This window comes from Sinocyclocheilus grahami, unplaced genomic scaffold, assembly GCF_001515645.1.
Source record: "Sinocyclocheilus grahami isolate Dianchi unplaced genomic scaffold, SAMN03320097.WGS_v1.1 scaffold917.1, whole genome shotgun sequence".
Classification (NCBI taxonomy): domain Eukaryota; kingdom Metazoa; phylum Chordata; class Actinopteri; order Cypriniformes; family Cyprinidae; genus Sinocyclocheilus; species Sinocyclocheilus grahami.
The window spans coordinates 317,387-341,744 of record NW_015506096.1 but is presented as its reverse complement, the minus strand read 5'-3'; the positions used below and the strand labels follow the sequence as shown (position 1 = coordinate 341,744).

The following is a 24,358-nucleotide window of genomic DNA, read 5'->3' as shown; positions in this document are numbered from 1 at the left end:
TGATATTCAATGTGTTACATAAAGAGTTCAGTGTTAAGCTTGCAATTGAAGGTAACAGTGATGCTCTTACTAGTCTTCCACTTTTTCCACAGAGGCTAGCGTACTTCAACCATGTCCTCATGTCCTCATGTGGGCTAATGACCAGGGAGCGCACCATCAAGATCCTCTGCCAGTCCTCCACAATACGCTGACAACCCTGAAGAAAAGAAAGTCACATTTTTAGCATTTACTTTTGTAAACTATGCTCAGTTCTGGGTAGTAACTTATTACATATAATCCAGATGTTATGTAATCAGATTCCAAAAAATGAAATGCTTGTAATTACATTATATTATGCTGATAATTCACACAGTGGCTTCAATTCTTCTTTTTCTCCTTTGAATGTTCTTTTCTAAATAATTCTACCGTGTGTCACACTGTGTAGCTTTGACTATATTCACAAGATGGCCATGTCAATTTTATGTAAATACATTCGTGATCCATGTTTCTAAATTTGGGGACAAAGCACCTCTCAGTCAATTAGACCATGTATGAAACAAATAATTATACAAGTTAGTAAACACTGCAGATAAACAGCTGTGAAACACTATGAAATCTGCTGAACATCACTAATTATTGATCTGGACGAAAGCCTGGTCTAAAAGTACTTCAAACCTGAAAAATGCATGTGTAATGTCATTGCTATTTTTAATGTTCAATCATCTTATTTGGATTAGTTTTTATTTCCAAGTAATATATTAGCTTTAACTTTACATTTTTATGATTTAATTAATTATTGGCTTTTCATAAAAACCCTGCAGTTCTTTCATGAAATCCAGTTTGGGAAATCCTGGCGTAAAGTATTGTTTAATGCATTTTCAAGAATGGAATATATTTTCTTTCTCTGTTATTTTATTATTATTTTATTTTATCTCAGTAAGGTACACTATATATGTGAAAAATGAGTTAGGTATAAAGTAATCTAGAAGTAATTAAAAAGTAGAATACATTACCTAAAATTAGTAATCTATAAATTATGTCCCAAATTACAATTTTTGTTGTGTAATTTGTAATCAATAACAGACTACAATTTGCAACTAATCTACCCAGCACTGACTATTATGAATTATTGTTGGTAACATTAGACTCTATTAAGTTTTTTTGACACAAATGACAAGAAACTGAGCAGCTGACAGCTATAAAGTATGGTGTGTTAGTCATTAATTTGAGAAAATGTGTTGACAAAAAGATGAAGACTTACTTAGTTATTACCATTGCATAGCCAGACTACTGACTTTTGGCAAAAGTATGAGTTAGTGTTAAGGTTATAAAGTGGGCAGTCTTTAGACAGAATAAGCTACTTCTACACATAAGAGGGCTGAATAAACCTGAAAGTGGATATGGATGAAAAACTGCCTGTACATGAAACCCCCTCTAATACAACAAATCACACTATTCTGTAATTGACTGAAGCTGACCAATTAACTGCTGACTAACATTTCCTTGTCAACAATATATCAGTTCTGCACTCTCACACCTTCCTTTATGAATGGAAAAGTCTGCAGGTTGGCAGCATTAGTTCTCACTGTTAAATGCTTGTTTTCCCCCAGTGGCACTAGCTGAGCATATAAAAGAAACGCAAGCTGACACACTACGTCAAGACACCCTGCTGAGCTGATGTCATGCACAAACACAAAGTGTTTTCACACGTAACATCAACCAGGTCAGGACAGGATTACTGATGAAGGAACACAACAGCAACAGATGGAAGTTATTGGTTTGGATCAGTCTGATGAATCCTTTCTTTGTGAAACTTAAAATTAATGTATCGCTACTGACTTACTGTTCATATGACAACATGTAGTGACACAGTTAAAAATATCCATGTGCAAAAATTATTTTGTAATTAATTTAATTTTGATTTTATAGACATACATATATAACCCTGAATACTCCATTTAACTCGGTAAGTGTGGAGTGAAAAACATTGCTGTTACCTGCAGCCTCTCCCACCACGTTTCCCGTATAATGTCCCTCCTCTCAGGAACCAGTTTATACTGGATCACCTCCTCTAACTCAGATAGCATCTGACAAGACACCATGGCCTGTGAGAGAGAGAGAGGGGGAAAGATACAGAGAATGAAAAAGATAGTGTCTTGACTATATAAAAAAAAGCCAAGACTTCTTTTGTATGCACTCTTTAAACATTTAAATCATGTTAAATTAAAACAGTGCAACTGAGGAAAAAACAAAAAACAAAGATTAGATCCATAAAGTGTCATTTTCTCACCCAATGTGAGAGTACGTGTGTGTGTGCACATGTTTATTAGCACCTTATTCAGGCTGGAATAATGTAACACAGAGACATGGGTTTGGCCTTATTATGTAATAAGTCTCTCCTGGAATGGTCTTCTCTTTAGCTCACATGCTGAACAGCAATTACTCAATGAACAATAAAAAGAAAAGCTAAACATTACTTGTATCAAATTATTATTTGACTTGGGCCAATCTTCTATATTGAGACAGAGGTATATTCTCTTACCCCATATGCTCTACTGTAACTCTCTCCAGCCATGGCGGTGAGCTCAGCATCCAGTAGGTCTCTGGCTTTGTCAATGCACTGAAATCACATGAACACATTATACCATAGTGTTGCTGAATGCTTGACTTGAATGGTTGCAACTATTTTTCAATAAACACACATCTATAAAATGTTCCAGGTCTGTTGACCGCATTAGTCATTTCAAATTATTTCAGTTAATTCAAAGGACCTTATAGCAAACAACAGCAAAAAAAATCCCAAAACCAGAAATACACTGACCAAGAAAACAAGTGACATACTAAAAAAAAAGACAGTTTCCATGTTTTTACCACTAAATTACCTTCTATGGAAAGCATGCTTTCATTCTCCTGGTTTCTCTCTCACATAGACATGTAGACACACGCATACAGATCTCTTTAAGTGAAGCCAAGACTGCAACGCAGACCTAAACAACTAGCAAAGACCACAGACACCCATCAATATTCTAGACTTCTAGTCTGCCGGTCAGACTTTCAACCCCTATCCCAATTATTTCAGCCAGTGTACTCAATATAATATATAAATTGTATTAAATATTAAATCCTACAATGTGATTTTCTGGATTTTTTTTCTCATTTTGTCTCTCATAGTTGAGGTATACCTATGATGAAAATTACAGGCCTCTCTCACCTTTTTAAGTGGGAGAACTTGCACAATTGGTGGCTGACTAAATACTTTTTTGCCCCACTGTACCATAAATGTACAAAAACATTAACTTATGCGGTAACTTGGAATTATCAGTCACAATGTGTTCCTACTGTGTCCTTACCAAGCTAAAGAAGAACTTTGGAGGAGAACATTATCTTTGGTGCACATGCTAAGATGTTCTTTAAAAGTCACTAAACAAAAAATGACCACCATCAGTCCATCAAAAGTCATCTGTCTCTTTTTTAAACTATCATGCATTCTATGCTGTTTCATCAAACCTTAACTTATAGTATAATTGGAGATTCAAGACTGTGGGCCCTGTTTGAAATCATGTAATTAGCACAAATAAATAAAGATAACAAAGATACAAATTAAACAATGATTTAAGTTTTTTTTTTTTTACAGAAACCAAATAATCAAATGTAAAATAGTATTGCACAGTCTTCACTTAATAAATTAAATACAGATTCATTCTTGTTAAAACTACAAAAGTAATTCAGTCAACAGCAGTGAGTGACTTTCTCTATTTTTTCTTGGATTAACATTAGAACAGTGACAGCAGCTAGTAAATTAGGTATAAATTAAACACCCAATTTCTTTCTCAAATGTTTATGTTCACTTAAGACATAACCAACAGTTTTTCGAGGATGCTCGTCAAGAAGGGTATTTCAACATCATTTTGTATGTATTTGTCCATTCAAGTGTAAGAAGACGCAAAACACAATTCGGTGTTCATGGGCTGTGAGATGCAGCTCTCTGTGTGTGCGCAGTGTGCACAGAACACAGAGCACGGGTGTTGAATTAAGCTCTTTCACGTCATTTTTGCTTGAATGTTTAAATTGGTGAGGTGTATTTGTTCATTCAAGTGCAAGACATGAAAGATAACTTAGTTCAGCGAGTACTCAGTTGAGTTCTTTCGCATCTTCTTGTGCTAGAATGCTTTAAAATCTCTTGAATGTTCAAATTGGCAAGGCTTAAAAACATGCAAATGATAAGCTTTCATGACGACGCGCAGCAGTGACCCATCAACTGTCCTGAGCGTCTTTCATGCTGGCCTTGGGCAGTCGGTTGAAATTGCTGTTTTTACAGTTTATTACTTTAAAGCTGCTTTGACATGATCTGTATAGAACAAAGCTCTGTATAAATTAATATAACTTGACGCACTTGACCCAGAGACTTACACATGCACAGAAAACTGTTGTCAGTATTGCAGTGCATGGATTACATAGATTTTTATCAAAATACTAATGCCTCCCCCAATCACATTTTTGTCAACGGTTGTTTGATGAGGATCTGTAGTTTGGTGGATAATAGCCTACAGTACACCGCTTGCCTGTTGTGTAGCATAAATGTATATTCAACTTTTTTACAACGCAGACCAACTGCACAGAAATCTGGACCTATACCATGCTTATGACTCCGAAGGTAATGTGCAGGATGCACCCATTGTAGCAACTCAGTTTTCTGCATTTATGACAGGATGAGGACCATTTACATACACACACAACTAACACAGAACCAAACCTAACCATAAACATCTATTTTCAGCAAGATTAACTAAATATAAAGTGTTTGTGTGCATGCCACCTGTTGAAAAAAAAACAGCATATGCTGGTTAGGTATGTTTTGACGCTGGGATGCTGGTTTAAGCTGGTCCTTTGCTGGTTTGTGCTGGTCCTTTGCTGGTTTTAGCTGGTCCTTTGCTGGTTTATGCTGGTCCTTTTGCTGGTTTATACTGGTCATGTGCTGGCAAAGGACCAGCATAAACCAGCAAAGGACCAGCTTAAACCAGCATCCCAGCGTCAAAACATACCTAACCAGCATATGCTGTTTTTTTCAACAGGGCCATTGTCCGTTTACTTGAATCATACCCAAACAAAATGCCCATTTTAAAGCAAAGGGTGACTCACTGCTTCACTGCTTGATTTGCTAAGTAAAAGCATACTTTCACATCATTTTTGCACACTATTTTCGAAGTGTTTATTGATAAGTGCAGCCCTTACAAGTATATTGCATGCAATGTATCTTGTTGCCTTGACAACCTCATGCACTTGGTGCAAGTAAAATCAACCCTCCCTTTGGGAAATTTGGGACCAAAAATTATTCAGACACTTTCACCTGACCATGTTTTGCTTAAGTGTTATCTGACATTATCAAGATGAATTTGTTCTGACACAATTTAACTCTGAGTTCTTGTCATATTTTATTACCATTTTCTAAACTATAGCAAATAAACTGTAATAATGTGTGAAATGTTGAAGGTGTCTAAATAAATTTTGGTTTGACTACATAAGCACTCATGTACAGTTAGATGTTCTGTCACTAATTGTTTATTGCTGTTTATGTCAGTAAATCAAGCCATTGACTAAATGGTCATGCTGTTCCTTTTAGTAGCATTGAAAACCATGTATTATTTAAATTGTGATTATAATGCTAGAATCAACACTTTTCACAATTGATTAATGAATCCTAGCAGCTGTTACAGTAAATACAAAAAAAAAAGTTTTTAAAAGAGTTCCACATGTAATATTTATTTCATATGTAAAGATGTTGCTCAATCATAGCAGTGGGAATTTCAAATTAAAACACAACCCTTTTAAATAGAGAATTTAAGTAAGAGGTCTGAAATCTGTGTAGATAATGGCCTTTTATTTGTAAATTATGACAGTTTAAGTAAAAATCCTACTACCATTATAAGTGTACCTCAGAAAACATAAAATAAAAAAGTAATTATTGACCCCTTTGACTGTTTAATTGAAGTAACCTTAGCTACAATGTCCTCTCAAGTAATGGAACAGGTGGGATGGACAGGATAATAATGGTGAACACAGAGTACATGGGTGCGTCTGTGATGCTCTCCATGTGCATGAGCTCATCTCACTCTCTTTCCTTCTCTCTCTCACACACACGCACACACACACACACACACACACACACACACACACACACACACACACACACACACAGTCACGCTTGTTTAGGAAAAAAGAACACTGCATCACCGCAGGGACCGTATATCAGCCAAGTTATTTGACGTGCAGATTGAGGCCTGCCTTTGACCAATATTACATAACGCCTGTGAGACAATGCACCACGGCAACTGCTGCACTCATCATCTTTGACTGAACAATTTTTTCCTCAATCATCTCCCTCTTGGTTGTTTCTTCCACACAAGTTAAGACATTTTTAGAGGATGACAAATGAGGTGAGAGGCAGTTTATATACTGCTCATTTAATAACTCTTATAAGTTGTTTATTATGTAGTACCTGTTGAGCCAATGAGAAGAGATCCTGGTGTAGAGCAAGCACTGCCCTGTAAAAGGCTCCATCATGGGTGTCTCGTGGGATCATGCAGGTATACTCTTCCATACTGTCCCAGTGGCCTGACAAATGCACAAAGATGCAAATTATATTATACATACAAATTTTATATTTTCAACAAAATAATAAATTAAACAAATATCTGTTTGGAATATCTCAGACTTAGATTCAACATTAAGTGTCCCAAAAGAAAATGGCAGCAACGTGGAATATCTGATGGTCTGTAAATAGAATATCTGTAAATGTAATAAAAAACTGATACTATTGACTGATGAATAGTGACTGAATTTGAAACCTTCATCATTTGGTCTCAGGTCAAAAGTCAGAATAGAATCTTATTGCTCATTAAAATGTATGGTAGAAAATACACGAAAATGCACTGTCTTGGGTACTAATATACTGTCAGTTTTGTATCACCAGGGCCAAAATGTCTTTTTTCCCCGAACTATTTCGTATGAATTCACTTCCCTGAAATACGGGTTGTGAAAGGCATGCTTTTATTGTTACAGGTCTGTTGGCTGGTTTTAGAGAAGTTTTGGGCACTTTTCAGCTCAGGCTGACTTAAGAAGATTTTCTTAGCAGGTTAAGGAGAGACAGAGACTCCTACAGTAAGATTCTGAATTTAAATATTTAATGAATTACCATTATGAAACAAGTATAAAAAAATTCTAATGGGGTATATTTAAGTAAATCATACAATGTCATGTATACATGAAATATGAAACATGGACATCACATGATTTCTATAATAACATTAACATTCTGATTTTAATGGTCTTTAAAGCATTTACTTTAATGAAAGCTGCCTTGTTTTTTGCCTTATGTAACCAACTATAGTTAACAACTAGCTTAATGTTGCTATGAATACAGTATTACATATTTATAACATCAAAACTTTTTATCAGACGTGCTTGGATGCTGTTGCCGACTGACATCAAGAATGTGTTATGCGTTTGCACAACAAACCCCCATCCTGCCTCAAACAAAAACTCTTGGGAACAGCATGGTTCATGCAAGTATCCATTTTTGCTCAAAATCCATGACAGTAAACTTCACCCAAAAGGTGAGCAGTTTGCATCCCTGCCCTATAGAAGAGGAATGTTAATTATGTATCAATGTGTTGATGTGATTACAGTGTTTTGTCTTTTTAGTATTAAGTGGAAATTAGCAGTGATTGCTAGCAGTGTTTTGCCAAAACTAAGGAAAATTGCAGACTGAAGTCGCCAGGTAAACTTTACAGACTTAAGTTACAGAATTCCTACATTCTTTAACTTCAAACTAATGTTGGAATAATCAACAACCCTTCTCGCCTCACCCAGTCCCCATGCTGCAGCCGCTGCCATGCGGGCCATCTTGGCTTGAGTCTCCTCGCTGACCAAAGTCCATTCCTCACAGCACTGCTGGTGCAGCGACTGAAGTCGCCAGGTAAACTTTACAGACTTAAGTTACAGAATTCCTACATTCTTTAACTTCAAACTAATGTTGGAATAATCAACAACCCTTCTCGCCTCACCCAGTCCCCATGCTGCAGCCGCTGCCATGCGGGCCATCTTGGCTTGAGTCTCCTCGCTGACCAAAGTCCATTCCTCACAGCACTGCGAGTGCAGCTGACCCCTGACGGAGGAAAAAAACAGAAAGAGAATGAGAGAGAGCAACAGACAGACAGCAGGGGAGGAAACAGTCTCACATAGCCAAACTTTTGACTATTGGGAGTAAAGTCTGGTCCACACTGAAGCTTATTTTGGCCAAGAACCTTACGGATTACAGTTCATGCTCATTGCCAATACTCTTCTAATATGAAAACTTAATACTGCTTTAAATTACTATACTATTACATCAATTTAACAATAATTACAAAGGGGGGAGGAAGCATAACTTTGCAAATTTATTAAAATGAAAAACTGAAATAATTAGAATTATATTAATTAAATAATTCAGAACCTTAACCCAGTGCTTAGATCACATGTGTTAATTACAAGGCCCACGGGCCAAACATGACCTGCCAACAAATTCAGGTAGTCAATTTAATGTGGCCCGTGCATGTTTAAATTTCTGTCTGTGACAATTACAATATTGATAAGCAGGTGGCGCTGTCGTGCTTTACTCAACTCGACAATTTTATGTCAAGAGTCACTCACGGTTTTCAAAGAGTAGCCTATAACCTTTCATGTAGAAAACTACACTCCCGGGGGACTATTGCGAGACCCGCGTACAGAAAAAAAAATCTGACGGTACTTTTATGCAGGGTTTTGCGGGCGGGAGCGGGACAAGATAACATATTTCTGCGGCTGCAGCGGGTGGGTGCGGGACAAAATCCTGTGTGAAAAATCCGTCTCTAATTTGAAGGCATTTCGAAATTAAACATGATCAATATGGAAGCATGGACCTGCGGCTGCTAAAAGTCAAAGAACTAAAACAGTAATTTTTCTAAAAGAAACACATTTTATTCTTAATCATATTTGTTTTTGTACTCCCTTTATAAATACTATAGCTACAGCAAAACATAGAATAGACAAGATCTTTTCTAATACAGTGTCTGATAAAAGTTTTTTTAATGCCTAATTTGCTTAGGTTTGGCATATCCCGGTGCATGTGTCCTTTCAAGTTAAAGATGTTTCGTTTCAAAGTAAGAGCTACCAAAATAAGCCAAATAATACAATATCAGATACCATTTGCTGTCTATATACCATGTGGTATTTTATATCTATCATTTGTTGACTATTTTGCTTTATCAGTTTTACTGAAATTGAAGTTGTTGTTTTTAAATTACTGTTTTATGCTACTGTTTTAAAGTACTGTTTTATGCAGTTAAGCATGGTCAAAGACCTTATTTCTTGTTTTGATAAAGATAAAAAAAGTCTGCTGTGACAAAAATGTGTTCCAAATGTGTTACAACTCAAAATTAAAACTTTGTCATATTGATAAATGTGGTTTATTGAATTGTGAGTTTTTTAATACATTTACTAATACACTTATATTTTCATCAATAATCTAAATATCATATAAATATATGTCCGGCCCCTGATTTTATTCACAACCCCCAGCATGACCCTTACTGAGTCTGGATTTGACACCCCTGGCTTAGATGAAACTGCTTTGGTGGTGATTATATTCTCAAGTCTTTTTGGGTATTGTGATAAAACCAAGTAGTAAGACATGAGGACACAGGATTTCTGACAAAAAATGGATTTCATTGTGACCAATAAATTTCCTAAAATAGTTACAAATAAAGAATACAAATTCAATAAACTTCTTCCAACAAATAATCTAGTTAGACTAATCAGCAAAGCAAAAACAACTCAAATGTCAAGAAAAACCTAGGGAGGACTGAACAGAACAAGACTGACCTACTCTCTGAGACAACAGACAGGTATTTAAGACAAATGGTGGACCCACTTATACAAGACAAGAGGAAAACACACAATTAACATTTTCTCAAAGATGAAAATGAATGAGTTTCTCTCATCTCCACATAAGATCTCTGGAGCTCAACCAGAATATTAAATGTGGAGATGAGAGAAACTTAACTGAAGCTCAACCAGAATGACTATCAGGTTTTTGGTAACCTCTCTTTCTAGGGCCCTTCTCACCCGATTGCTCAGTCCTGGTTGTTCGAAACCTCTTCCATTTAAGAATTATGGAGGCCACTGTGCTCGTTAACCTTCAATGCAGCAGTTTTTTTTGCTCTGATACGCTTTTTCAGCTGTTAGACCTGCATTGACAGGTGTGCATTTTTCCAAAATAAGTACAATTAATAGAATTTGTCACATGTTAACTCCAATCAAAGTGCAGAAACATCTCAAAGATGATCCAGAGAAATGGTAATGCTCATGACCTAAATTTTAAAATCATATGCAATGTATTCAGGCATCTGAATGTTTTTCAGGCCCTGTATATTAAAGAGATACAATATCAATATGATTAAATATACAAATAAACAGCATTATTGTGTACATTAGGAAAAAAAGGGTGTGAAAAAAATAATAAAATCAGGATTCACCACTCCTGCACCTGCACTGCCCACAACAACGAGATGTCAGCATTTGTTCTGGCAAAGCACAAGCACTCCATCTTTCAGTTCATACAGACCAAACATGTTGAACAAATGTGAAAGGTCAGTGAGTGCTTCTGTCTGTGTCCATGCTGGGAACTTTACACCAAAAAAAAAAAAAAAAACCCTTGCCACAGCTCTGGCTGTGATAAAACTGCAAAAAGCCATGACATTATTTCACGTCTTGGTGCACCTTTAAAACAAATGGACCCTTTGAGGCTAACAGTGCTGACACAGACACAAGCAAACCATGCGTGTCATTGCTGGGGGTTGTGAAAAAAGGGGCCCCACGATTAGCCCTGTGAGACACTGCTCATATGGGTTTCAGGAGATGGGGGGGGGGTCTGCAACAAACTAAGTGCTTTCCCAGCCACCTGGGAAAAACATTACTTATGGGCCCCTGCAAAATACAAGGTTCCAGGCTGCAGACAGCCCTAAAACACAAAGACGTACATTAAAGCGAGACAGGAAAAAGGGCTCTGGTACCTTTACACGGGAATGGTCTATCACTCATTGGAATGGAATGTCAATGGAAATTTGACCATCCCCCCCCAAAAAAACAAAAAACCTTAACAGCGCTACATGAAGTACATGTTTAGAGGTGGGCTGGTCTGCAGTGTGAATACTTATGGGTAATTACTAGGGGTGGGGGAAAAAAATCGATACAGCATAGTATTGCGATATTTTCCTCGGCAATACTGTATCGATACACTGACACCAAGTATCGATCTTTTATTATACTATTTGGTAGAATAATAAAATCCATTTCTTTTCAATCCACTAGATGGTGGTGTTGAGTTTTTTTCTGGTGAGGTCAGCTGGGTCACCTTCAGCATGCAGTAAGTTAGTAAAATAAAGAGGGTGGCATCGCGGAAAGTTATCAGGAAAGCCCCATCCACATTTAAATCGGATGTATGGACTTACTTCGGATTTGTAAACAAGGAGGGGATGTAAGTAGGGATGAACTGAAAATATAGGCTACATATAATAATAATAATATATATGGCATGTCGTGCCCCGCCCGGCAGTGTTCAGCGCGCATGTCTCACTCTCCTCGTCACTGCGCGGTTTGCTCAGTATTCTGATCTATGAATGTGCGTTCCGCTCGTGTACCGGTCATGCTCACCGGAAAAAAGCAAAGTCCGCTCAAATAACGTGCTGACAGGAAATTTCTATGCAGTATAGGCCTACTTGTTCCGGTTTGCAGTAGCGCTACTGTGCTGTAACATGGTGTAGGCTAGTTCAGCTGTACTGGGCAACGCTGGTAAAATAATGCTCCTTTCAGTGACGCTATGCTCTGCTCATATGCTCTGATAATAATAGCTTTGTAGGACTATACATTATTTGGATAATTAGTAAAAAAAAAACAACAACAACTTATATCTGATTCTGGTACATAGAAGTGAATGTAAATAATATATTGATATTTAATATTAAAGGTGACATGCACCGGAAAAAAGCAAAGTCCGCTCAAATAACGTGCTGACAGGAAATTTCTATGCAGTATAGGCCTACTTGTTCCGGTTTGCAGTAGCGCTACTGTGCTGTAACATGGTGTAGGCTAGTTCAGCTGTACTGGGCAACGCTGGTAAAATAATGCTCCTTGCAGTGACGCTATTCTCTGCTCATATGCTCTGATAATAATAGCTTTGTAGGACTATACATTATTTGGATAATTAGTAAAAAAAAAACAACAACAACTTATATCTGATTCTGGTACATAGAAGTGAATATAAATAATATATTGATATTTAATATTAAAGGTGACATGTTATGCCCCTTTTTGTCCCTGGTGTCCCCAGAATGTGTCTGTGAAGTTTCAGCTCAAAATACTCCACAGTATGTATTTAATGCCTACAGTGCTTCATGCTCAACTCCTCAACTGTGGTGAGAAAACCAGCCTCTCTGTGGTCTGATCTGATGTTTCGACTGTCTTACATCCCACGTCAAATTTACCATTCACGTTCTCATAGTTTGAGAAGTTGGTGAGATTTTTGTTCAATTCAAAGACATTTGTAGACATTAAGTTAGTTAGTTTCAGGCACCACCTGGGAAAAACATTACTTATGGGCCCCTGCAAAATACAAGGTTCCAGCCCTAAAACACAAAGACGTACATTAAAGCGAGACAGGAAAAAGGGCTCTGGTACCTTTACACGGGAATGGTCTATCACTCATTGGAATGGAATGTCAATGGAAATTTGACCATCCCCCCCCAAAAAAACAAAAAACCTTAACAGTGCTACATGAAGTACATGTTTAGAGGTGGGCTGGTCTGCAGTGTGAATACTTATGGGTAATTACTAGGGGTGGGGGCCACTGCTCTCTTGTCTCCTCTGAGGCTGGGACTCTAAATAGTGTTCTGTGCTTGTCTGTGCAGCCAAAGACAGAACAGTTAGCATGTTTTGCTCAAACTTTCGCCATGGCATTAGAGCTGGTACACCGTTGTCGCTTGCGAAATCAAAATGATGGTGCCTTGAGTGGAAGTTTACAGATTAAGGGGTGGCAATATTACAATGAGATCCCTTTGCCACGTCACCAAGGAAGCGAAATCAGATGCGCTCGTTTTCTCAGACGCTTTCAGAAAAAGGCTTACCTAAACAAAGTGATTGGGTTAATCTTTTTCACATTTCCTTGGTTGGTAGATGCACCAGGTACCTGATTATAGATATCAGATTTTCATGATATGTCACCTTTAAGGTAACACTTTTCAATAAGGTTCCATTAGTTAATGTATTAACGATCATGAACGAACAATGAACAATACATTACAGTATTTATTAATCTTTCTTAATGTTAGTTAATGAGAATACAGTTAGTCTCTGTTAGTTCATGTTAATTCAGAGTGCATTAACTGTTAACAAGCACAACTGTTGATTTTAATAATGCATTAGTAAATGTTGAAATTAACATGACCTTAGATTAGTAAATACTGAAGAACTATTGTTAATTTTTAGTTCATTAACTAAAGTAGTTAACTAATGAACCTTATTGTAAAGTGTTACCAATATTAATATAAATTCTGTCCAGTTTTATTGTGTTACTTTCAGTAAAAGTGTGGTTATTTTATTGGCTTGCATTTTTTTAAATTCAGTATCATTAAAATTTAGTTCAATTTAAATAGTCTTACAAAATTACTTTATATTGTTTAATAAAATAATAAATAATCATTACAAAGCATTTTCGGTTTCGGTTTTCGGCCAAGTGCATCCAGAATTTTCGGTTTCCGTTTTGGCCCAGAATTTTAATTTCGGTGCACCCCTAGATGTAAGACTACATGTTTTATTTAATTTAATATAAATTTAACAGTAATTTACTTTCAAATGCCCCAATTGCTGAAGGGCCTGCACAACTTTTTAGTACAATTTCAAGTTGCACTGTTCGATTACCTGTAGTAGTAGCACAGCAGTGCATACCTGTTTACATTTAATTAAGGTGGACTAGACTGTAATACAAATAGTTGAGTTTGCCAGGTGCATACAACATTTATGACAGGTTTTCATGAAAGTGTTGGTCAGTTTGTCTGCTTGACAATCCCATTTTGCACTGCAACAATAAAACTGAAGTGAGATAAACAAACTGAGAAATGTTTCTTTTTAGTTAAAACGGATGTTGTCAAAGTTTTCCTTTGGGGACATAATTTGAAGTTGGAAAAAGGTAATAAATTGCAATATATTGCAGAATATTGCAATATATTTAAGATCGCAATAATATTGCATCGTGACACAAGTATCGTGTTAATATCATATCGTGAGGCCTCTGGTGATTCCCACCCCTAGTAATTACGCAAGAGCAATGCATACACACACTTTAAACCAACATACAGTACAAGAGCTTAATTTACAGTACAGAGTGTCCTATAATGATGAATTAGAATAAAACAGCATCAATATAATAAAACAGCCATTTAATACAACCCCAAATCAGAAAAAGTTGGGATGTTTTGTAAAATTCCATAAAATCAAGAATATGTTATTTGTTCATTCTCTTTAACATTTACTTAATTGACAAAAGTACAAAGAAAAGATTTCCAATGTTTTCACTGACAAAATTGTATTTTGTAAATATAAACAAATTTAGATTTTGATGGCTGCAACACACTCCAAAAGAAGTTGGGAGAGAGGCATGTGTAACACTGTATCACATCAACTTTCCTTTTAATTAAAATGTTTAATTGCTTGGGAATTGAGGATACTAATTGTTAAAGTTTTGCAATCAAACTTTTTGCCCAATCTCGCTTGATACAAGACTTCAGCTGCTCAATAGTATGATGCAGTGGCAGACTATGTTAGATGACAGCGGTTTTCCAAAGTACTCCTGAGCCCATGTGGCAATATATAACACCACATGACGGTTTCTCATGCAATGCCATTTGAGGGTTCAAAGGTCATGCACATTCAAATGAGGTTTCCTGTCTTGCCCTACATGTACTGAGATTTCTCTGGATTCCCTGGATCTTTTCAGAATATTATGTGAGGTAGTTGGTGAAATACCTAAATTCTTTGCAATTCTTTGCAAAATCACAAATTGAGAATTTTTTTATTTATTTGACACTTCTCTCATGAAATTTGTAAGTTTCTTTTTCTTGTCCATTCAATGTGGTCCTATGTTGTCTGTGCACCAATGTTCTTCTGAGTATCTTATTTTATGTTCTAAAGAAGAAAGACATTTTTTTCATTTCATTCATCTATCACATATCCATTTGATTTCGAGTCATCTGATTAAACTTTTCTTGCAGTTCTTGATTCTTGCTTAATGCACCTTTCACAATGACCAAAATGCATGAAATTATCAGCATAAACCTTAGCACACTGTACTGCTACTGATGCATAAAGATTTGAAGTCATTACCATGCAATACATAGCTTCCAAGATAAAAATATAGTAGAGATTACTACATTTTTAAGAAGAATACATAGAAAGGAACCTGTGACAAAAGAAGCGTGAAATAAATAAATGTACTACTTAGCAACAAACCAGTAATCTCAGAATGATAAACTTCATTTTGATCATGACCAATCTGCACAACAATCTTAGAGTCAATAAGTACATTTACAAGCAACTTTTCATTGTTAGTGGTGTACAATTAAATACCATTCAGAAACCAGCTTTGTCCTCTTCTTTCAGTTACTTATCCATTATTTTCCAGGAGTTCAACACACAGTCATCTTCATCAAAAATAGCGAGACTAAATTATATTATCAGTGCTCATGCTGCTGTCCCTTGCGGTCTTTGCACTTGAAATTAGCTGATGGTAAATAAAATGCTGCGCTTAATTTAACTCTGTTAAATTTCCATATAGCACAGGAATTGAAGAACGGATTTATATTTGTTTTTTGGAAACACATTTTAAGTGTAAATGGAACAGTTTTAACAAATCGGATATCTGATCAATAAAAACGAGTTGGCACTAGACATGTGCCGGTATTCGGTAATGCGATATATCACGGTAATAAATATGCACGATAATATTGTGGGCACTTCTAAATACCGTGAATAATTATATATTACAAATTATTCTGAATTTTGAATGCATTTTAAGAATACTTTTCCCATCAACTGGTCAAATGCACAACACCACTGTATGCTGCGTGAAAGACACGTACACACTCTGATGTAAACAAGCGTGGACGAGAAGCGCATGGCAGAACATGTGAGAGGATGAACACGCTCTGGATGAAAGCGCACTTTCACTCTCTGACAGCTGATGACGCTAAACTACAGAAATGAAGCTGTTACCCTGGAAACCCTGTAAACAAAGTAGCTGCACTACTTTCTGTTTCTGAATCCTGTTTAAATGATTTAAACAGCCATTCAGATTTGTGTATTTAAAAAACTAAATTTAAATACCGTGATAATACCGTATACCGTGATAAAAGCATGAGCAATTAATCGCAACATGAAAATACCGGCATATCCCTAGTTTGCACTAGATCAGTAATGTTTGGCCACTTTGTCGACTTCACTGAGAATGGGAATAACTTTGGATGCTCAGACATGCGCCAAGTCACTGCTGCACTGATTTATGTGCTATACAACACTACAAATACAACACAGCTAAATCTAAATTCCAGAGGATCACTTGGATCATCATTTTACATTGTAATGAACAAAAAAACAAGAATTTGTCAAATAGCAATAGCTGTCCAAGTCGTACATTTTAATGAAACTAAAAATGAATATTTCCTTATTCAATGCATCTTTTTTCTTTGTGATATATTTAAATCAAATGAATTAATTCAATAAATAAAATCAATCAGAATACTATAGTATGTTACAAATAAAATTTGATCAACATCAACAAAAGCAATTTTTACATTGCCAAGGGTGGTACATACAGTACCCTCCACTAATATTGGCACCCTTGGTAAATATGAGCAAAGGCGTCTGTGAAAATAAATCTGCATCGTTTATCTTTTTGAACTTTCATGCAAAAAATTCACAAAATTCTAAACTTTCACTGAAGAAAAACAATGGAAAGTGAGGGGGAAATACATGTTTTTCTCTAGTTCAAGGTGGCCACAATTATTGGCACCCAATTATTGCAACGTCCTTTTCCCAAGATGTACAACAACATGTGGTGATGTAGGTGCTGTTTGATTAAAAAAAAAATTTTTTTTTTTAGGATTTCTGACCCCAAGACTCAACTAAAATCTGCAATTCTCCAGCTGTGATCCTTGGAGAGACTTTGGCCACTCAAACTCTCCTCCTTACCGTGTATTAGGACGATATACATGTCCTCTTCCAGGCAGATTTGTAACATCTTTAGTTGATTGGAACCTCTTAATTATTGCCCTGATGGTGGAAATGGGGATTTTCAATGTGTTAGCTCTTTTCTTACAGCCACTTTCTATTTTGTGAATCTCAACAATCTTGTTCTGCACATCAGAACTTTATTCTTTGGTTTTACTCCTTGTGATGGATGATTAAGGGAATTTGGCCTTTGTGTTCCTCATATTTATAATCCTGTGGAACAGGAAGTCATGGACGAACAATTTCATGCTCCTAGTCACCCTGGTGTGCTAATTTTTTTTTAAATATGTATACTTCAGAGATATTTTACTCATTAGAATTTCTAGGGGTGCCAATAATTGTGGCCAACATGCATTGGGGTAAAACATTTATTTCATAATGAGATTTTCCCCCCACTTTCAATCATTTTACTTCAATGAAAGGTTAGAATTTTGTGAATTTTTTTTAAACAAAGATCAAAAAGAGAAACAATGCAGATTTATTTTCACAGCCACCTTTGCTCATATTTACCAGGGATGCCAATATTAGTGGAGAGCACTGTAGGCTGCATCATGTTTATTTAAACTTTTACAAACTGTTTATTACTGCTCAAAGGGAGCATAAATGTTTTGTAAAAAACAATTGCATTATGTTATGAGATTAATGTAATTTTAAACAGCCTATATAAAGTATATAAATTATAAAATAAAAATTCAGGGTGTAATGCTGCCATACAAAGGTAAAACAAGCTGAGAACCATTTATCAGTCACCCCTCAATCTCCCACACAAACTCTTCCTCATGCTTCCCAGTAAATGACTATGACAGAAATCAGTAAGATTTTCCTTTCAAAAGTAGAGAAAAAAGCACTGTTAGATTCCATGAGGGCACAAAGGGACGGTGTGAGCACACATATGCAACCAATCTCTGCTTTTACTCACTCAGTCATATCCTATCCTTCTTGTGTGACCCCGTATTAAGAGGAATATATTTCACAGGAGAAATTACTTTCCATGGTGTAATGTTTTGCAGTCCATTTTTCTTTGAATATTTTACAGCTTGTGGGGAGCATGCATTTTTTCCATCAATAATAAACTAATAAACCTTACGCTTGGCAAAAATGTAATACGGACTAAAAAATGAATCCATAAATAATAAATAGTAACCAATAACATCAAACATTTGACAGTACTACAAACTTCCTGCTTAGAAACATGGACATGTCCATCCTGTCTAATCCACCCCCCCCCCTAAAAAACCCCATACATTTACCTTCAATAAGAATAGTACTATACAGGACTGTGCAAAAAATTTTTGTAATTAAATTAATTTATTAAAATGACATGCCAATGGCATTGACATGACAATGGAAGTATTCGATACATTTATCCTGAAGCATAATGCATAAATTGACAAATAAAAAAATTCCCCAAAAAAGAACCAAAGTTGTAAAAAAGCAAGAATTAGTCTGCACACTTCCAGAAACTGACAAGTTATGATATATGTGCCTACCATTCGCCTAGTGCTTCCAGACATCTCATGCGACCTAGAATAAGCTCCGGATCATCTTTGTTAATGTCGATTTTTTTATCATAGGCGACCAAAGCATCTTCCCACTCATGAAGTTTCTCATACCAGGTGGCTTGGATCTCCTGTAGTGGAAGACAAACATAAAAGGATGATGGAAATAATTAAAACGATATCACTGACATCAATGAAAAATCAGGGACAATTTTTTTTTATGGGGTAGGGAGTTGAAACTGCTTGCATCATTCGTAAATTAAGTACCGTATTGACCCGAATATAAGACGATGTTTTTCTCTTGGAAATACATCTGAAAAAACGCGGTCGTCTTATATTCAGGGTCTAGACTTTGACATGTCAATAATACACCCACAACAATAGGTGGCGCCAAATACGCATAAAACGAGTGTGCCATGAAATATGTAATGTAATGCATGTTGTAAAAAGATCGCGAGTAAAACAAAAGAGAAAGAAAACCTTACAGCTGCGTGAGTCGTGACTGTCATTGAAGACAAAATGTGTTTTACTGAGAAAAAAACGATTTGGTTTTTAAAAAGCCTTTTTCCAAAAGGTACATCTGGAAAAAGGGGGGTCGTCTTATATTCGGGCCAATACGGTAAACCACAAACTCATCTTTTGGCACTCAACATTTGGGATTTTCAATCTCACACAAATTACATTCACATCTGGAATGCTGACAGCTGAGTACAGATAGCTCCAATTGTTGTTCTAACATTTAATGGGAGGGCACAGAAACAATTTATTTTAAAATTGGCAGCGAACCCACTGTGTGCATCTGCCAGAGTAATGGATGGCTCAGCAACAGTTGAAATAACACTTCACCAGGTCATATTTCATAATTTAAAGAAACTGAACTTTCTAAGCAGGCTCTGTTGATGAATGAGAGCATAAAATCCTAATTTTTCATATAGTATACAGAATCTGTATGTCATTTGGGCCCAATAAGTCTCGAAAGGCTACAACAACAAAAAACAAAGTAAATCTCCACTCATAACCCTGAATTCTGCAACAAGGGCCAGAAAATTGGCAAAAAACAGTGAATATACATAGAAAGTACCAGCTTAAACAAATAAATGTGTATTTGTTTTAACACAAACTATGATCAAAACATTGGAATCACTACAGCAGTTTTCTTACTACTCTTTATATACTCTTTCTTACTCACTTTCTATTAGGGATGTTCATTTTAACCGATGGTAAGAATTTTGACAGATTAATACAATCAGTTAAATGTTTAAAAAATGCATTTAACTATTCATTTTTTCAGTAATTTATCAAAATATTTAAAATGGTTTGCTGCATGGTTAAAATACACTACGCGTATAAAAAAACTTTTTTCGCATTTTATTATTTCATTCAGAAATAGACCTAATGCCGACGCGAAATGTTTACAAACATTATAATAAACACTGTAAACATAGCTAGTGTTAGATCCACTCACGCCACAACAAATCCTTTCAATTAACAGTATTTAGAAAATAATTAAAGAATTAAAAATATAAGAAGCTATTGCAACATAAATGACAAGCCAAAACGAATTCATTTAGGTTAAAACTAAACTGAAACCAACGTTGGGTCTCTCATTCCACACAAAATCAAATGTTTCCATATTCGCGATGTATTTGAATGGCAAATTATTATTTATTATGTACTTTACTCGCGTTCCAATATCCATGTAAAACAAAATGTTTTACATCACGGTGGTACAGTGATAACACTTAACCTTAACGGCTTAACAGATTTGACTACATATTTTTACTAGGCCTACATATTTTTTTTTTACTACATAGTTTTTTCCATATGTTTGACTGACTGTATTTTATTATGATAATGAACCATTATGAATGATAGTTATGTGAATCCTCATGTTCTGTTTGCTGCTTTTTGCGCATGTAAAATTAAACAATGTTAGTATTTTTAACGGTTCACAGACACTTATCCTTTCTAATTGAATTCAATTCTAATTTAAAATGATCTTGTCGGTTAACGGTTAACGAGCATCGGTTGTCAGTTAGGAAAAATTACTGAAATGAACATCCCTACTTTCTATACTATTCTGATTCCATATACAGCGCTACTCAACTGAAAAAAAAGATGCTGAATTTGTACTTTAATAAGGACACATTAGATTTCTTAAGAACTAGTAGGTTTTCTACATAAACAGTTTTTTTTGTAAACTAGAGTATTATCTGTGGAAAAATAATATTACTATTTTGACTATTATGACTTTTTAAAAACTACTACATTGGTGAGCAGAGGTTTTGCAAAATATGAGGCCCAAATGTTTTACAAATGCAAAACACTATTCACAAAAACTACAAGTGTGCACAAAAGGTCTGAATGTTTTACATTTATGAACTGACTGTTAAGTCTGTATTTGCAAATTGTCACACATGTGTGAATTGATTTAGATTTGTATTTGTATGTGTGTCCCGTGTTGAGGGGCCCCATGATAACCTCCCCGTGCTCCCCGTTAATTTGCCCTGCAATAATTTAATAGAGCATCACCGCATAACTGACGCGCTATGAGGATAATAAAAGATTAGGCTATTAGCTTACTCCTCATTGAAAATGTTTTTAAAAAGCTATTTTAAAACAGGTCTATTCATTTATACAATTAATTATAGGTCTGTAATTAAAATTATTAACACTGCAGTCATCAATGAAAATTAAGAGCAGCTTTATTTCAAGCACCGACTTTCAAAAATAACCTGTTTAACGCAAAATACATTTCTCTTTTTTTTTTCACTATGCATGGGCCATAAGAGAAATATTAAGGAATAATTCAAGACAGTTATATGCCGTTATCAACATATGTTGAAGTAGATTCGTCGCTTGTCGTCTCTGAGAGAATATTCGCCGTTAATGCAGCGTCAGATGCCGAAAGCGGCGTCAGTTTGTACTTTTTTTACTTTCACTTTGTATAATTGACTGAGGTTAAAACGTTCACAGGCATAGCTCTTGTGCAAAGTTTGCACGTTGCTTATTATCAGCCTTCATGGTTTAAAACAGAAATATTTTGACGTAACAAACCCCATACCCACCCCTAGCACAGTCACTCTGTCTACGAAACCACGCTGTAGTAGCACATGCAGAATGAGACCTGGCATTGTCTTGCTCTAATAACCATGGACTTCCCATGAAAAACATCATCTTGATGACATTTTATGTCTCTGTACAATTTCAATATATGCCTCCATGTCAATGGCACCTTCGCACATATGCCAGTCACCGTTTGCTCTGCTGCCTCTCCATACTATGACAGACATTTGCTTTCGCATCTGTTGCTGATGAAAGTCTGGATGCTCCCTTTCATATTTGAGATTGAGAAGTCGACATCGATTTTTTTCAGAAACCAGGTGAAATGTGGACTCATCTGACCACAGCACACATTTCTTTTTGACTATCTGAGATGAGCTCTGGCCCAGAGAACCCTGCGGCATCACCGCATAGAATTGATGTATAGCTTTCTCCCAGAGTAACAGAGATTCAAGTTGCATTTATTGATGCAACAGCAGACTGTGTTAAGTGACAGCAGTTTCCCGAAGTACTCCTGAGCCCATGTGGCTATATTTAACACATGACATGATCATATTTAATGCATGACGGTTTCTTATGCAATGCCATTTGAGGGCACAAAGGTCATGCACATTCAACTGAGGTTTCCTGCCTCACCCTACATAGACTGAGATTTCTCTGGATTCTCTGAATCTTTTCACAATATTATGCATGGTAGTTGGTAAAAGAAATAAATTCTTTGCGATTTTGCATTGAGAAATGTGATTTTTGATTTGTTTGACACTTCTCTCATGAAATATGTCACAGAGTGATGAGCCATGATCCAGCTTTGCTGGCAAAGACTGAGATGCTCCTTTTATACCCAAACATGATACCCTCACCTATTACCAATTCACCTGCTTACTGTGAACAATTTCAAAACTTTTTTTGGAGTATGTTGTAGCCATCAAAATATTTTCTTTGTTCTTTTGTCAATTAAATAAAAGTTAAATTGAATTAGCAAATCACAGATTCTTGGCTTTTGTAAGGTCTGTTTTGGGTTTTGTCATGTTCATGTTTTCATGTCTTTTATTTTGTAATTGTTTCATGCTGTTAGTGTCATGCTTCCCTTGCCCTCTTGTCTTCATGCTATTGGTTCCTCTGTTCATTGTGTCATGTTCTGATTGGTTGCCTAGGTCATGTGTCTTGTTTCCCATTGGTTTGTTCATGTCATGTGACCCTCTTTGTTTGCTATAAGTAGCCATGTCATTGCCTTTGTTCCTTGTCGTGTATTGAAGTTGTAACCCGCTGTCAGTGAGTCTAGTCTATTTATGCCTCGTCAAGTCTGTTCATGCCTCGTCAAGTTAAGTCTGTGTCTCTAGTCTTCATTTATTTTTTGGATGTTTGGATCACGCCTGTAAATAAACTGCACATGGGTTCTTCACTACGCTCGCCTTCAGTGGACTGAATCGTTACAGCTTTATTGCATTTTACAAAACGTCCCAACTTTTCTGGAATTAGGGCTGTAAATGCTTACAAAACACTTGTTTAACTATTAGAATATTAACTTCAGATGAAACAAGACAAACAGATACTATTTTTATGACAATCAAGCAATTAGCCCCTCAATTCTCATCACAACAATTAAAAAACAAACAAAAAAAACATCTAAAATATTTTTTAAGGTGATATGACCAAGACCTTTCTTAAAAGGCTTAGTGAGATTCACACCATCTTATGAAGTAAATGCATGATGATGGCACACAGATTAATAAGGGATGGAAGGTCTTACCAATTCTCCAAAGTGTTTCATGGCATACTCCAGAACTCCTGATGCTGCCTCTGGCTGCTGGAGCTTATTATTGATGCTAAAAAGAAAGAATACAATGTTTTAGTGTACACTCTAAATCTTTAATATTGCAAATATGATTATGGAAATTGAGATTAGCTACAAACAACAATTCTATACAAGTTTATAACACTAAAAAATGGTAGTATCTCCAAGCACATAAGCAATTAGTCAGTAAATTCGCACAATAAATGGCCTGACAAATATTTTACTGTTATATTTATGATCCTTCTAATGACCAATTAAAAAAACTTCCCATCTGGAAGCACTTGTATGAAGTTTTCTATGACTGCCAGACTTGCCAATACATCTGCTTTTACAGGGATAAGGGAACCCCAACGAAAGGAAATTAAGCCATCATTAAAAAAAAAAAAATCATACAAAACCAATTAATAAAACAATAACATTTGTAACTTGTACCAAAAAAATGTATGTTACCAACACCACTAAAAAGAAACAGCATTTATGACACAATGACTCCCTGAATATTTGACAGAATAATCAAACAAGTATTTTTCGGGGTATGTATCTTTAGCTTTATTTAAAGGGGTGATGACATGAGAAACCAAATTTGCCTTGATCTTCTGGCAAATAAAAGGTCTTTGTACCATCAAAAGTTCCTTCAAGTTTCATAGCTTAAGACATCCTCCCCAATATA

At 35.8% G+C, this 24,358-nt stretch overlaps 1 protein-coding gene across 1 annotated transcript in view; it reads right to left on the bottom strand.

Moving 5' to 3' along the window:
* LOC107564227 (serine/threonine-protein kinase mTOR) overlaps window positions 1-24,358 on the bottom strand; it is a 181,439-nt gene that overhangs the window by 64,619 nt on the left and 92,462 nt on the right. The window contains exons 29-35 of the mRNA XM_016249242.1: window positions 23,644-23,719; window positions 18,822-18,961; window positions 8,043-8,143; window positions 6,476-6,591; window positions 2,522-2,599; window positions 1,977-2,084; window positions 71-196 (exon numbers count right to left, since the gene is read on the bottom strand). Of these exons, the coding sequence (XP_016104728.1) occupies window positions 71-196; window positions 1,977-2,084; window positions 2,522-2,599; window positions 6,476-6,591; window positions 8,043-8,143; window positions 18,822-18,961; window positions 23,644-23,719 (745 nt within the window). The remainder of the gene's footprint in view (window positions 1-70; window positions 197-1,976; window positions 2,085-2,521; window positions 2,600-6,475; window positions 6,592-8,042; window positions 8,144-18,821; window positions 18,962-23,643; window positions 23,720-24,358) is intronic.